Source organism: Coregonus lavaretus (genome assembly GCF_964263955.1).
Source record: "Coregonus lavaretus genome assembly, contig: HAP1_SCAFFOLD_595, whole genome shotgun sequence".
NCBI classification, from domain to species: domain Eukaryota; kingdom Metazoa; phylum Chordata; class Actinopteri; order Salmoniformes; family Salmonidae; genus Coregonus; species Coregonus lavaretus.
In genome coordinates, this window is record NW_028157487.1 from 53,237 (window position 1) to 69,662 (window position 16,426).

The 16,426-nt window shown below is 42.4% G+C and overlaps 1 protein-coding gene across 2 annotated transcripts in view; it reads left to right on the forward strand.

The window, feature by feature from the left end:
- LOC311125379 (methionine synthase reductase-like) overlaps positions 1-15,973 on the forward strand; it is a 34,303-nt gene extending 18,330 nt beyond the window's left edge. For both annotated transcript variants that reach the window (XM_084199426.1, XM_084199425.1), the window contains exons 13-15: positions 4,171-4,263; positions 15,326-15,511; positions 15,650-15,973. In XM_084199426.1, coding sequence (XP_084055552.1) covers positions 4,171-4,263; positions 15,326-15,511; positions 15,650-15,794 — 424 coding nt within the window. In that variant the 3' untranslated portion in view covers positions 15,795-15,973. The remainder of the gene's footprint in view (positions 1-4,170; positions 4,264-15,325; positions 15,512-15,649) is intronic.
- The last annotated feature ends 453 nt before the right edge of the window (positions 15,974-16,426 follow it).

Here is a 16,426-nt window from a genome sequence, read left to right on the forward strand (position 1 = left end):
TCTCTTCATGCCCCCCCCTCTCTGCTTGTCTCGCTCTCTTTCTCTAGTAGTCTGCTTGTCTTTCTCCACTCTCTCTCCCCTTTGTACAGTACCCAAATTAAGATTCCAAACAAGGCGTCTACCCCTGATGCTGTGCTTTGATAATAGATAACAACGTACATTTTGACAGCAGGATGCTTTATCACCAACAAAACCTGAAGGTGCCTCCTTTTAAGCAACAAAAACAGCATGGGGACGCTTCAATTCTTCCTCCTCCCTCTCTCCCTCCATCGCTCCCTCTCCCCTCCCCCTTCCATCATTCTGTCTTCCTCTGTCAATCAATGGATGTTTTGAAAAGTACTTTGTAACCACGGAAGCAAAATAGAGAGGGAGCGGTTGAAGGGTCATAACTGGCTCAGTGGAATCTGGAGACCTCCGGCTGTCTGATATTGATTAGTCATGTCTGAGCTTAAGGATGAGTAATGGAGCAGGATGACCTTACCTCAGGATCAGGCTGGGTTGTTACAAACCTTAAACAGTCAGGGTAGCATGCTGTTTTCATTCATCAGTGCAACAAGAGGTCTGATTGACGTTATTTATTGAGGTTGTTCATCGGATGACAGGTAGAGTTTTTGTTAATGTAAACTGCTCTCCATAGTTTTGCCATATTCAGCTGAATGCATTCAAAATCGGGCATGCTAAACGTCAGTAATCATAGCTCAGTGGCACTTCCTGGAATTATCGCGTACAGGCACATTTTGTCACAGTCTCTTAACTCTCACAACACCGTTTACGCAGAGCATCAAACCCCATTGGACATGAAAAGGGGCAGAGGAGACCTTGCTCCTGCTGAATCACAGTTTCCCCTGCTCCCTGTTCATCAGAGAGGCATTGAGAGGCAACCGCCTTCTTTGGACCCAAAATTGAGTATCTGGCTGTAATATTGTGATGCTGCTTCCCTCAGGGCCTGTGTTCTGGGCAGAGATGTGATTTGTATTCAGAGTGAGGGGCTGGTGTGGTCTGTGTGGCGCTGTAGAATTGGAAGCCAGGTTTTTCATATTGATTTTGATCCTTGTGGGGAGGGGTGAGTGAGGCGAGGCGTAGAGAGAAGAGGAGCCCAGTTAAATTAGTTTACTGACTTTTACTCAGGAATTGCAGATTGACTAATGGATGATGTCACTTGTTTGGTCTGCTTACCTAAGGGAGGCTTCATGAGACTTATTGGAATGCTCAGGATCGGAGCATTCAGAAACCTTGTCCTGTCTCTGTCGGCACATTGTGAAAATTCCCTCCTGTTGAACCAGACTCAGGAGTCCGAATGCCATGACAGAGAAAAGGCCTATGTCATATCCAGGGGTCTTGTTAAAAGCTATCTACTGTACTTTGCTTGTGAATTACCAGTCCTTTTCCTACAAAACATTGTCATTGTCGTCCAGAGCGAGTTTCAAGTCACACCTCTTTATGAAATGACAAATGTGACGTCAGTCCCCTCACAATGACACATTCTGTGGATGTGAATGGGTTAGGTATTACACCCAGGAAGTAGCATCTTATCCTTGAGGGCCTCTGACTACTGCATCTCTCCACAAAGAGCACTCCATCCATCCTTCTTCCAGCTTTTCTTCTGTAGCTCTTTCTGAATAGATGTTCTTTGGTCACCTCTCTCTCTCTGCCCAGATTGGGTATGGTGATGGCGCTTGAACTTTAGATGGCCAGATGACTGATGCATTGGTAAAGGTCGGAGGTCGTGTATGTGATCAGTAGAAGAGAGCTGTCACCCCCCCCCAGCAGGTGTGCTGTGTAGATAGCATCACACCGCCTTAGCGGTTTGTGTCTTTGAGCCACCTCGGCGCAAAGGATTCTGGGAGCCCTGCCAGACTCGTTGGCCACAGGAGTAATCACTTTTATAGAAGCGGGGCTGACGTGCAGGGGGAGATACACATACACACCAGTGTTTTCCATTAGCGTCGGCTAATCAGACAGTTACAATAACTTTTTCCACTTCATATTAACTAGGCTACCTTTCATTTAAAGGTTTCAAATCGCTAGTCCGTAGTACCCTCTCCCGCTAGAATGAACGATATGCATCTTCTTGCGATCTATTGATAGGATAGGCTGCCTGTCAGTCACAAAGCGAGCGATGATAGGGAAACGCAGTCTGCTGTCTGTTCCGCCTCCGGGTATGATTTGTGTGCACTGTGGTTGGTTGCAGTCAAAAACGGAAGAGGGAGAGAGCATGATGCTCGTGAATTTTCACGTCCCATGTAATGTAAGTGGTAACGATGAGTCGTAATCCACGACTAATAGTTGTTTTCTCGCACATTCATTTATTTTCTTTTGCGTGTTTCACATAGCCAGCCATGCAGAGTCGTGGCGCATAGTAGGCTATTTTACTGTGCTTTGATTGACACCTGAACAGTAAGTTGACTAGTTTATAAAAGGTGTTGAACTGACTACATAAAGTTGATCTCCTATATCCCTTTCACGGCCGGACTACCGCATTTGGGGCCCCGGGACACTGACCTCCAGGGGGCCCACAACTCAAAAAATAAAAAACAATTGGTTAGGGGCCACCTGGAGGTCGGGAGCCCCGGGGCACGTGCCCTGTGTGCCCGTTCGGTAATCCGGCCTTGATCCCTTTGCCATTCATAAATCATGCAACTTGGTTATATGTCTATTATATCGTATCGGGCCAAGTAAACCAAAGGATTTCCTAGGTTTCCAGAGCTTGAAGAATTCTTGAAAGAATAATGTGCAAATATTGTACAATCCAGGTGTGCAAAGCTCTTAGAGACTTACCCAGAAAGACTCACAGCTGAAATCGCTGCCAAAGGTAATTTTTACATGTATTGACTCAGGGGTGAGAATACTTATGTAAATGAGTATGTTTTTCATTTTCAATACATTTGCAAACATTCTAAAAACATATTTTTTCACTTTCTCATTATGGGGTACTGTGTGTAGATGGGTGAGATTTTTTATTTTTTTTATACATTTTGAATTCAGGTTGTAACACAACAAAATGTGGAGTAAGTCAAGGGGTATGAATACTTTCTGAAGGCACTGTATAATCAAGCTGTTTATCAGTCTCTCTGTGACCGCCGATAACTTCGGAACGAAGTTCACTACAAATACAAAGTTATAAATGTCTTTGCAATTGAACAAGCGAAGGATCAAAATAAAATAAAAACTGAGATGACTGCGTAAAACAATGAATACCTATAGGCTACATAGGCCTATATATTTCAAACATATGGTAATAAATGTAATGTTCAGTCAATTGAGTTCTATTTGTAGGCTACACTCTCTGTAATTGTTGCCTCAATATATTTCATGATGTGTACCAACGTGCGCAATCATGTGCCAAATAAATCTGTGATTGAGTGCATTATCTCTCTAGAAGCTGTTCCGTCGTCAGTATTGTGGTATAATTCTAATGTTAAGGTAAGATTTGAATGGAGAAATGTGGTCAGAGAGCAGTGCTGTATCAGTATCGACACATGCTTTCTGCGTGTTGTTTTGGGAAACGCATGTTACGTCTTCGTCCGTTGTAGGAAAGATGCATTGTTAAAACACTCGTAAGCCTAAGTTTCATCGCTATCGGGAAACATCTAACAATACACTGAATTCATACATTTTCAGTAATTTAAATTGTAAGGTAATGTCTTCCTACACAATACTGCAGCAAATTGTTCCAATCTGGGAGGTAAACTCGATAAAGTATTCAATAATTTCACTATGTGTTTTGGATGGAATCAAGGCATTAAATGTACCAGAGGCCACCAAAATGGAGCTCCTTAGGCAAAACAATTTGTCAACTGGCTGGCTATTTTTGGTATTTGGCTGGCTACTCTATGTACTTGTGGAAAACACTGACACGGACACGCACGCCGGCCGAGTACTCAAGTCCTTGTTTTCATTTTAATGTATTGTGGAGTGTGATCCATCTCTTTTTTTTTTTTGCGTGTAATTTTCGTGTCCTCTCTGTACTGCATCATTCCCAACCATGCATTAGGTAATTGTGGCACTCTACTGTATTGGTGTTGTAGGGAGATACAGCAGTGTCACTGCTCCATTTAACCTCTGTTGTGAGCAAGGACTCTGTCCTGTCTTCTCTCTCTCTGTTTTTATTGATTGGGCTTTGAGCTGTCCTGTGTATTTATTTATTTTCTCATTTTTTTTGTCTTTCAGGGAGAAGGAGAGGGAGGAAAACCCGGAGGCGGAGTTTGGTGAGACCTGGCTGTTCTTCGGTTGTCGCCATAGAGACCGAGACTTCCTGTTTAGGTGAGTGTCATTCTGACCAAAATGTTGGGTCTTTCCAAAATGGCACACTATTCTCTATGGGCCCTGGTCAAATGCAGTGCGCTATATAAGGAGTGTGATCCCATTTCGGCTGCACCCATGCAACCCCAAAGTCTAGCACCCACCTGGGTGACCTTGGACTTTTTCTCCAATCAGTGCAGATCGTCATGTAAACAAACAAACTGAGTGAGCAGCATGGTTCCCTGTAACGTGCCACTTCCTCTGTGTCCTTGACGGTTGTGGTGTGATTGAGACGGCGGTAAGATTGAAGTGGACCTTGAAGGACAAGACTTTAAACTTGATATAATGGGATTATGGTCTGGCTGCCCCATAGGACCACAGAGATACAGTATGTCTCACTAGAACTACACTGTATGGCAGAGATAGGCAACTAGATTCAGCCTTGGGACGATTTTTGTTGGAGCTGATGGTTGGGGGGCCGGAACATAATTATAATAATTTGACCACAACTAAGCGCAAAAATAGATTGTATTTGAAAATAACAATCATTTCATCATACCTTGATTACATTGAGACACGATCGCTTATGTCTCTTTTTTTATTTGTGGGAATATATGGGAACAGATTTCCTAAATTAAACACATTTCTAGCTGCATTCCTTTTGATTTTACAGTATTTATTTACCCAAAACTAAAATCCTTTTATATAAATATTTATATACAGTTGAAGTCGGAGGTTTACATACACCTTAGCCAAATACATTTAAACTCAGTTTTCCACAATTCCTGACATTTAATCCTAGTAAAAATTAGGTTAGGATCACCACTTTATTTTAAGAATGTGAAATGTCAGAATAATAGTAAATCAAATGATTTATTTCAGCTTTTATTTATTTAATCACATTCCCAGTGGGTCAGAAGTTTATAAACACTCAATTAGTATTTGGTAGCATTGCAAACGTTTCGGGTAGCCTTCCACAAGCTTCCCACAATAAGTTGGGTGAATTTTGGCCCATTCCTCCTGACAGAGCTGGTGTAACTGATTCAGGTTTGTAGGCCTCCTTGCTCGCACACGCTTTTTCAGTTCTGCCCACAGATTTTCTATAGGATTGAGGTCAGGGCTTTGTGATGGCCACTCCAATACCTTGACTTTGTTGTCCTTAAGCCATTTTGCCACAACTTTGGAAGTATGCTTGGGGTCATTGTCCATTTGGAAGACCCATTTGCGACCAAGTTTTAACTTCCTGACTGATGTCTTGAGATGTTGCTTCAATATATCCATATAATTTTCCTTCCTCATGATGCCATCTATTTTGTGAAGTGCACCAGTCCCTCATGCAGCAAAGCACCCCCACTGCATGATGCTGCCACCCCCATGCTTCACGGTTGAGATGGTGTTCTTTGGCTTGCAAGTAGCGGTAGCAGGTAGCTTAGTGGTTAAGAGCGTTGTGCCAGTAACTGAAAGGTCGCTGGTTCTAATCCCCGAGCCGACTAGGTGAAAAATCTGTCGATGTGCCCTTGAGCAAGGCACTTAACCCTAATTGCTCATGTAAGTCGCTCTGGATAAGAGCGTCTGCTAAAAAAAAAAAAAAATAAAAAAATAAAGCCTTCCCCTTTTTCCTCCAAACATACCGATGGTCATTATGGCTAAGAGGACATCAGGCCAGAGGAGATTTCTCCAAAAAGTACGATCTTTGTCCCCATGTGCAGTTGCAAACCGTAGTCTGGCTTTTTTATGGCGGTTTTGGAGCTGTGGCTTCTTCCTTGCTGAGCAGCCTTTCAGGTTATGTCGATATAGGACTCATTTTACTGTGGATATAGATACTTTTGTACCTGTTTCCAGCATCTTCACAAGGTCCTTTTGCTGTTGTTCTGGGATTGATTTGCACTTTTTGCACCGAAGTACGTTCATCTCTAGGAGACAGAACGCGTCTCCTTCCTGAGCAGTATGACGGCTGCGTGGTCCCATGGTGTTTATACTTGCGTACTGTTGTTTGTACAGATTAACGTGGTACCTTCAGGCATTTGGAAATTGCTCCCAAGGATGGCTGATTTCTTTTGATTTTCCCATGAGGTCAAGCAAAGAGGCACTGAGTTTGAAGGTAGGCCTTGAAATGCATCCACAGGTACACCTCCAATTGACTCAAATTATATCAATTAGCCTATCAGAAGCTTCTAAAGCCATGACATTGGAGTTGTGATACAGTGAATTATAAGTGAAATAATCTCTCTGTAAACAATTACTTGTGTCATGCACAAAGTAGATGTCCTAACCGACTTGCCAAAACTATAGTTTGTTAACAAGACGTGTGGAGTGGTTGAAAAACGAGTTTTAATGACTCCAACCTAAATGTATGTAAATTTCCGACTTCAACTGTATATATATTTATATTCTTTTTTCCTAAAAATGTTGGTGGGACAAAATAAATCACTCACGGGCCAGTTTTGGCCCACGGGCCGCCTGTTGCAGACCTCTACTGTATGGGCTACTGAGCAACACTGGTACATACACAGGGATGGGGAGATTTTAGCGGGGATGGGGCATATCGTTAGGATGGAGGGTATATTGTACACTGTAATGTTACAAACCCATAGATAGAGAGATATACAGTAGATATGACATACAGTAGATGTTGCAATTCCAGTTCAGAAGACTTGAAACCATTTTATTTCAAACCAAACTTACTTGCTTAATAGAGAATGCAAATCTACCAAGCTCTCCTCAAATGACTCCTAACACAACACAAGGCCATGTGAAGGCCAATGCACCAATCAAAGCTGTATTCTGACTAGATCACAAAGCGATGCATTGGTCCCGGAAATCATGAAAGAACAGATCAAAGAAAAATCTGCCTGTGTTCGTATATTTCCCTCTATCTCTTTGTTAAATACGTCCTCACAGCCAGGTATCCTGGGCTGATGAGTGTTTGTTCACAATGTGGGTCTCTCTATCTGGGGGAATTCAAAATGGACGCCCCACCGTGAAGACTGAATCGATTTAACATGTACTAATGAGCATGAAACAGCTGTATCAATCAAAACCAAATGCTGCATTTTCGGGAAGACGTAAAAAAGATTGTTCTTGCACTGTAGGAAGGCACATTTGGATTCATGTTATGTATGAAACTGTATGTTTACTGTGTGAAAAACCCATGTCAGCATCATATTTCAAACATGCTCTCTTGCAGCATGATAAAATCATTATATTAAACTTTACTCCAGAAATAAAACACAGCCTGCAATGTTTCGCATGTTCTTTATTATTATTATTATTATTGACCTAACCCGACTAGCCGTCATAAAAAATAAGTGTTCTCTTTGATGCTAAATATATCCTGTGGTCCTAGGCTAAACCCTGACATCTTGGGTGTGACATTATAGAGTAAAGTTCATTCCAGAATGTTCTTTAAAAACAAACCGGCTCTGGGATCAGCCTAATCAACCCCAACACTTAACATCTGTGTTAGAGGTTGACACCAATCTGACCTCCAGTCAGTTACGCTCAACCAGACACTCGGACCCCCTGCCGTTTGCACTCCTTTTCTCCCTTTCCCTCCCTATTTTTTCTCTCTTTTTCCCCTCTTTTCATGGATTGTGATTTCACTGCTGAGGGAAATGGGGTTACCGAGCTCTTGTTAAGGGCCAGAGTCGCACAACCGGACCAGGGCTGTTTTCTCTGTCAATACACACCACGGTTTGACTGAAGCCAGAGAGAAGAGCATTGCACAGTGGGGTGTGGGTGGGACCCCTGGTACCAGGATGTTAACCTTTCAAACAGAAATGAAAGTCGCATGATATTGCCTGACATTCAACAGAATAGAGGGGTAGGGAGAGAAAAAAGAGATTGGGAAATGGCAATACTGTTTGTCTCTCATGGAAGTCTTATACAGTCAGGTCCAAAAACTATTGGCACCCTTGATAAAGATGAGCAAAAAAAGACTGTATAAAAATAAATACAAATACTGAGCTATATTGTATGCTAAAAAAAGGAGGAAATTATATTATTTTATACTAATACAATTGCTCAGAGAAAGAGATTTTGTTTAACCCTCCCGTTGTCCTAGGGTCAAAATGACCCGCAACTGTGTTGAACCAACTTTATTAAATTTTTATATTTTTGGGATCATTTGTGAGAAGGAGGCAGTGATACTTTCTTTAAAGTCTCACTGCCTCCTTCTCACAAATGATCCCCAAAATATAAAAATTAAATAAAGTTGGTTCAACACAGTGGCGGGTCATTTTGACCCTAGGACAACGGGAGGGTTAACACATTATTTTTTTTCTTAAAAAGATAGTTGTCAAAATTATTGGCACCCCTAAAGATTCTTATAAAAACAAACAAAATTACATCTGCATTACCATTCTACTTTTTTAAGTTGACCTCAGTATAATGAAGTGTATTGTGACCTTCCATGGCTTCCTGTTTCACTGGGATATAAAAATGAGGTAACCTGCATGTAAAATCTTTGTCATCCATCATCATAAAAATGTGGTAAACTTTCCTGGCATTGGACCCATGTGTATCTTGTCCCCACGCACAATGAGGAAGATATTTTGGGAAGCAAAGTAAATTAGAAGGGCCAAAGTTGGAGAATTACAGAACTTTGTCACATCTTCAGGTCTCCAAATTTACAATTAGACACCACCTCCATGCTAATAGGATCTTAGGAAGGGTTGCCAGAAAAAAGCCTATATTGAGAGCAACAAACTAATGTAAACACCTGAAGTTTGCTAAATGGTATTGGCACTTGGATTGGAACCGGTGGCATGTTCAGATGACATGAAAATAGATATCTTTGGCCATGCACACCAGTACTGGGTTTAGCGTTGAAAGAAGGCTGTATCAGTAGAAAATAACCTCATACCTACTGTAAAATATGGTGGTGGATCTTTGACGTTATGGGGCTATTTTGCTTCCACTGGTCCTGGGGCCCTTGTTAAGGTCAAAGGCATCATGAACTTTACCAAGTACCAGGACCTTTTAGCCAAAAACCTGGTTGCCTCTGCTAGGAGGCAAGAACTTTGCAGCAAGTGGATCTTCCAGCAAGACAATAACCCCAAGCACACATCAAAATCCACAAAGAAATGGTTAACTGATCACAAAGTCCGCATTTTGCAATGTCCATCTCAGTCTCCGGACTTGAACACCATTGAAACCTGTGGTTTGAATTGAAGAGGGCAGTCCATAAGCGAATAATGAAGGATATCAAGGATCTAGAAAGATTCTGTATGGAGGAATGGTCTAAGATCCATTCCAATGTGTTCTCTAATCTCGCATAACATTTTAGAAATGCACTCAGTACTGTTATCCTCGCAAGGGGAGGGTGCCGGAGTATTGAAAACAGGGGTGCCAACTATTTTTACACGTATCTTTATTTTTTATTTTTGTTATTTGTTAAACAAAATCTTTCTGTGAGCAATTGTATTGGTATAAAATAATATAAATTCCCAATTTTGGGGGCATACAATATAGCTCAGTATTTGTATTTATTTTATACAGTCATTTTTTGCTCATCTTTATCAAGGCTGCCAATCATTTTGGACCTGACTGTATATCTGGAGAGAATATGTTGTCATGCTTTCCCCCCTAGACTTTTCTGTTAGTCAACACCTCACGTTAAAGGGTCTGTGTTCTTTATATTGTTATTTCACAACCAGGAAGTGAACCCTCATCACTGCTCTGTTGATACAGTCTGTGACACATAGGGCCGTCTAAGATTCTAGTCCAGACAGTCCCAGGGGACACACGTTCACTTCTCTCTCTTTCTCTCTTTTTCTTCCCTGTTTTTTCTCTTGTTATTCTAGCGCAGGGATCATCAACTAGATTCAGCCGCAGGCCGTTTTTTTTTCTTGAGCGGATGGTCGAGGAGCCAGTACATAATTACAAATAATTTGTAGACTGCAAATTGACCGCAAGAAGCCCAAACATAAATAATATTTGACTAGAACATAATAATTTCAAACCTTGCTTACATTTGAATATGATCACGTGTCTCTCTATTATGCATGGAAATACTTGGGATTCAGATTTCCCAAATTAAAATCACTTGGAGCTGATTTCCTGGTGTTTTTACAGTTTATGTCCAACAATGAAAATTCTATAAAAATTATATAATATAAAGTACCAGTCAAAAGTTTGGACACACCTACTCATTCCAGGGTTTTTCTTTATTTTTACTATTTTCTACATTGTAGAATAAAAGTGAAGATATCAAAACTATGAAATAACACATATGGAATCATGTAGTAACAGAAAAAGTGTTAAAAAAATTATTCAAAGTAGCCACCCTTTGCCTTGATGACAGCTTTGCACACTCTTGGCATTCTCTCAACCAGATTCATGAGGTAGTCACCTGGAATGCATTTCAATTAACAGGTTAAAAGTTAATTTGTGGAATTTCTTTCCTTCTTAATGCATTTGAGCCAATCAGTTGTGTTGTGACAAGGTAGGGGGGGTATACAGAAGATAGCCCTATTTGGTAAAAGACCAAGTCCATATTATGGCAAGAATGGCTCAAATAAGCAAAGAGAAACGACAGTCCATCATTACTTTAAGACATGAAGGTCAGTCAATCTGGAAAATGTCAAGAACTTTGAAAGTTTCTTCAATTGCAGTCGCAAAAATCATGAAACACTATTATGAAACTGGCTCACATGAGGACCACCACAGGAAAGGAAGACCCAGAGTTACCTCTGCTGCAGAGGATAAGTTCATTAGAGTTACCAGCCTCAGAAATTGCAGCCCAAATAAATGCTTCACCGAGTTCAAGTAACAGACACATCTCAAGATCAACTGTTCAGAGGAGACTGTGTGAATCAGGCCTTCATGTTTGAATTGCTGCAAAGAAACCACTACTAAAGGACACCAATAAGAAGAAGAGACCTGCTTGGGCCAAGAAACACGAGCAATGGACATTAGACCGGTGGAAATCTGTCCTTTTGGTCTGATGAGTCCAAATTTGAGATTTTTGGTTCCAACCGTTGTAGGTGAATGGATGATCTCTGCATGTGTGGTTCCCACCGTGAAGCATGGAGGAGGAGGTGTGATGGTGTGGGGGTGCTTTGCTGGTGACACTGTTGGTGATTTATTTAGAATTCAAGGCACACTTAACCAGCATGGCTACCACAGCATTCTGCTGCGAAACGCCATCCCATCTGGTTTGCGCTTAGTGGGACTATCATTTGTTTTTCAACAGGACAATGACCCAACACACCTCCAGGCTGTGTAAGGGCTATTTAACCAAGAAGCAGAGTGATGGAGTGCTGCATCAGATGACCTGGCCTCCACAATCACCCGACCTCAACCCAATTGAGATGGTTTGGGATGAGTTGGACTGCAGAGTGAAAGAAAAGCAGCCAACAAGTGCTCAGCATATGTGGGAGCATATTCCTCCCCAGGAGACTAAAAAGATTTGGCATGGGTCCTCAGATCCTCAAATACAGCTGCACCATCGAGAGCATCCTGACTGGTTGCATCACCGCCTGGTATGGCAAATGCTCGGCCTCCGACCGCAATGCACTACAGAGGGTAGTGTGTACGGCCCAGTACATCACTCGGGCCAAGCTTCCAGCCATCCAGGACCTCTATACCAGGCAGTGTCAGAGGAAGGCCCTAAAAATGTTCAAAGACTCCAGCCACCCTAGTCATAGACTGTTCTCTCTGCTACCGCATGGCAAGCGGTACCGAAGCGCGAAGTCTAGGTCCAAAAGGCTTCTTAACAGCTTCTACCCCGAAGCCATAAGACTCCTGAGCTAATCAAATGGCTACCCGGACTATTTGCGTTGTCTTCCGCCCACCCCCTCTTTTAACGCTGCTGCTACTCTCTGTTTATTATCTATGCATAGTCACTTTAACTCTACCTACATGTACATATTACCTCAATTACTTCGACTAACCTGTGCCCCCAAACATTGACTCTGTACCGTTACCCCCTTGTATATAGCCTCGCTACTGTTATTTTACTGCTGCTCTTTAATTTTTTTACTTAACACTTATTTTTCTTTAAGCTGCATTGTTGGTTAAGGGCTTGTAAGTAAGCATTTCACTGTAAGGTCTACACCTGTTGTATTCGGCGCATGTGAAAAATAAACATTAGATTTTATTTGAAGACTGTTGGAAAAGCATTTCTCATGAAGCTGGTTGAGAGAATGCCAAGAGTGTGCAACGCTGTCATCAAGGCAAAGGGTGGCTACTTTGAGGAATCTAAAATTTAAAATATATTTTGATTTGTTTAACACTTTTTTGGTTACTACATGATTCCGTATGTGTTATGTCATCATTTTGATGTCTTCACTATTATTCTACAATGTAGAAAATACACTGCTCAAAAAAATAAAGGGAACACTAAAATAACACATCCTAGATCTGAATGAATGAAATAATCTTATTAAATACTTTTTTCTTTACATAGTTGAATGTGCTGACAACAAAATCACACACAAATTATCAATGAAAATCAAATGTATCAACCCATGGAGGTCTGGATTTGGAGTCACCCTCAAAATTAAAGTGGAAAACCACACTACAGGCTGATCCAACTTTGATGTAATGTCCTTAAAACAAGTCAAAATGAGGCTCAGTAGTGTGTGTGGCCTCCACGTGCCTGTATGACCTCCCTACAACGCCTGGGCATGCTCCTGATGAGGTGGCGGATGGTCTCCTGAGGGATCTCCTCCCAGACCTGGACTAAAGCATCCGCCAACTCCTGGACAGTCTGTGGTGCAACGTGGCGTTGGTGGATGGAGCGAGACATGATGTCCCAGATGTGCTCAATTGGATTCAGGTCTGGGGAATGGGCGGGCCAGTCCATAGCATCAATGCCTTCCTCTTGCAGGAACTGCTGACACACTCCAGCCACATGAGGTCTAGTATTGTCTTGCATTAGGAGGAACCCAGGGCCAACCGCACCAGCATATGGTCTCACAAGGGGTCTGAGGATCTCATCTCGGTACCTAATGGCAGTCAGGCTACCTCTGGCGAGCACATGGAGGGCTGTGCGGCCCCCCAAAGAAATGCCACCCCACACCATGACTGACCCACCGCCAAACCGGTCATGCTGGAGGATGTTGCAGGCAGCAGAACGTTCTCCACGGCGTCTCCAGACTCTGTCACGTCTGTCACATGTGCTCAGTGTGAACCTGCTTTCATCTGTGAAGAGCACAGGGCGCCAGTGGCGAATTTGCCAATCTTGGTGTTCTCTGGCAAATGCCAAACGTCCTGCACGGTGTTGGGCTGTAAGCACAACCCCACCTGTGGATGTCGGGCCCTCATACCACCCTCATGGAGTCTGTTTCTGACCATTTGAGCAGACACATGCACATTTGTGGCCTGCTGGAGGTCATTTTGCAGGGCTCTGGCAGTGCTCCTCCTGCTCCTCCTTGCACAAAGGCGGCGGTAGCAGTCCTGCTGCTGGGTTGTTGCCCTCCTACGGCCTCCTCCACGTCTCCTGATGTACTGGCCTGTCTCCTGGTAGCGCCTCCATGCTCTGGACACTACGCTGACAGACACAGCAAACCTTCTTTCCACAGCTCGCATTGATGTGCCATCCTGGATGAGCTGCACTACCTGAGCCACTTGTGTGGGTTGTAGACTCCGTCTCATGCTACCACTAGAGTGAAAGCACCGCCAACATTCAAAAGTGACCAAAACATCAGCCAGGAAGCATAGGAACTGAGAAGTGGTCTGTGGTCACCACCTGCAAAACCAGTCCTTTATTGGGGGTGTCTTGCTAATTGCCTATAATTTCCACCTGTTGTCTATTCCATTTGCACAACAGCATGTGCAATTTATTGTCAATCAGTGTTGCTTCCTAAGTGGACAGTTTGATTTCACAGAAGTGTGATTGACTTGGAGTTACATTGTGTTGTTTAAGTGTTCCCTTTATTTTCTTGAGCAGTGTAGTAAAAATAAAGAAAAACCCTTGAATGAGTAGGTGTGTCCAAACTTTTGACTGGTACTGTGTATATATTTTTTCCTCCAAATACTTGGGCCGCCAAATAAAACCACCCCCGGGCCAAATTCGGCCAGCGGGCCACCAGTTGAGGAACCCTGTTCTAACGTTTAACGTACTTGGTAATCTAGGGATTTAGTTGCAGGGCTGTCAGAGGTAAAAAATAATTGTTCGTAATGAGTCATTCAGAAAAATACATGTCAAGAGATAAACATGGTAAAGGTATTGTTGCAGCAACAATACAAGACATTTAACCCAATGAAGGAGAGAGAGAAATGGAAAATAACAACAATACTTCTCCTTCGCTCTACCCCCCTGCAGTATTTACTGCATTTTTACTCATTCTAGTCATGGTCTCCATATTTTATTAAAACTAGCTTTTAAAAGTCTCCCAGCTATTGCAAAACAATCTTCACCAGAGTCCCTTTAACCAGATATTTTACATTTACATTTTAGTCATTTAGCAGACGCTCTTATCCAGAGTGACTTACAGTTAGTGAGTGCATATATTTTTCATACTGGCCCCCCGTGGGAATCGAACCCACAACCCTGGCGTTGCAAGCGCCATGCTCTACCAACTGAGCTACAGGAGGCCTGCCTGTATGTTGTCTAGTCTCTGTCTGTCTGTCTGTCTGTCTGTCCGCCTCTCTATCCTCTCAACCTTGGGTATGGTTCTTCACCGGCCCAGAAAACTCAGTAAACCTTACCCTGCTGTTGCCAACTACCCAAGGCCCTGTAAAAACATATTGAAGTGGAACACACACACACACACACACACACACACACACACAATGTTGTGGCAAGTATAGGTGGATTGATTGTAAAAATATGCTTATAAGAGGGACTCGACCTTGCTTATGAAATCCACTTTTTACCATTTATCTTCCATTAAATAAGATGTATTGGTGGGCTGTGTTTTTATACGTAGGCTTGTACACACTGCTGGGATATAATTTGATTGAGCTTGACTGCTTTTTGTCTGTTTTGGAAATGAAAACTGCTTTCATGCCCTGAACTAACTCCCCATCGCTTTCTTCTCTCCCTCTTTCTCTCTCTTCTCTTCTTTCTTCTCTCTCTCTCTTCTCTCCTCTCTTTCTTCTCTTCTCGCTCACTCTCCTTAATTTTTTTCTCCAGAGAGGAGCTGCAGGGGTTTGTGGGTAAAGGAACCCTGACCCATCTGAAAGTGTCTTTCTCGCGAGACACTCGGATGGGGACAGAGACCGAGACAGGACCTAGATACGTCCAACACAACCTGCTCCTCCATGCCAAAGACATCACCAACCTTCTCCTCAAGGAGAATGGATACCTCTACATCTGCGGGTGAGCTCCATTTTGATGGTGGTGATGATGATGTCAATAGGAAAACCATGGAATAGTCTGGTTCATTGAGCTCATTATTTTAGTGGCTGTGGATTTAGTGGATCTGGATTTACTGACTTTCTTACTTTGCTCCCACAGTGATGCTAAGAACATGGCTAAAGACGTGAACGAAACCCTGATAGAGATGGTATCAGCAGAGCTTCAGCAGGATAAACTAGATGCCATGAAGAGATTGGCTGGACTCAGGGAGGAGAAACGCTATCTACAGGACATATGGAGCTGAGTGGATGAATCTTCAACATATCTTATGTCGCAGACTGAAAAGGTCCATATATAATTTTTGTGGGCCATTAATTTCCTTTCAGCAACACATAAACTGACCATATGGATTGGGTTGCATGTTGTTCCTCTTGCCTCATAGCACCTGACAATAAACTTAATAAACTGACCATATAAGATTGAGTTTAAGTACTGTAGTTTTATAGTGGAATTATGCAAGAATAACACACTACTTACTCCTCATCCTACTTCACATTCTTGTCTTCCAATACCTTTTCGCTGTGTGCAAAAATGTGTCAAATACAAAAGGTGTGTTTGCTTGAAAAGCTTTAAAGGTCTCTGATGTGTTTCTTATGCTCACTGTATGATGATAAAATGAGTGATATGGTGGGTGAAACTTATCTTGGCACGCGTACAAGACGAGATGAAACTCATTCAGAGATAACGATCAAATGTAATGAATTTGGATTGATATGGGATGATTGCATTTTAATTTGAGAATAATTCAATTGTTCAAGGTGACTTTCCTCACTAGATGAAGCCGTAGTCGGCGGTTAGTTAATTGAAGGATTTTCGCTATGGGCCTTCCACCGTACCCTAGAGAGAGACTTCTCAGAATTAAATCTTCAAACACTG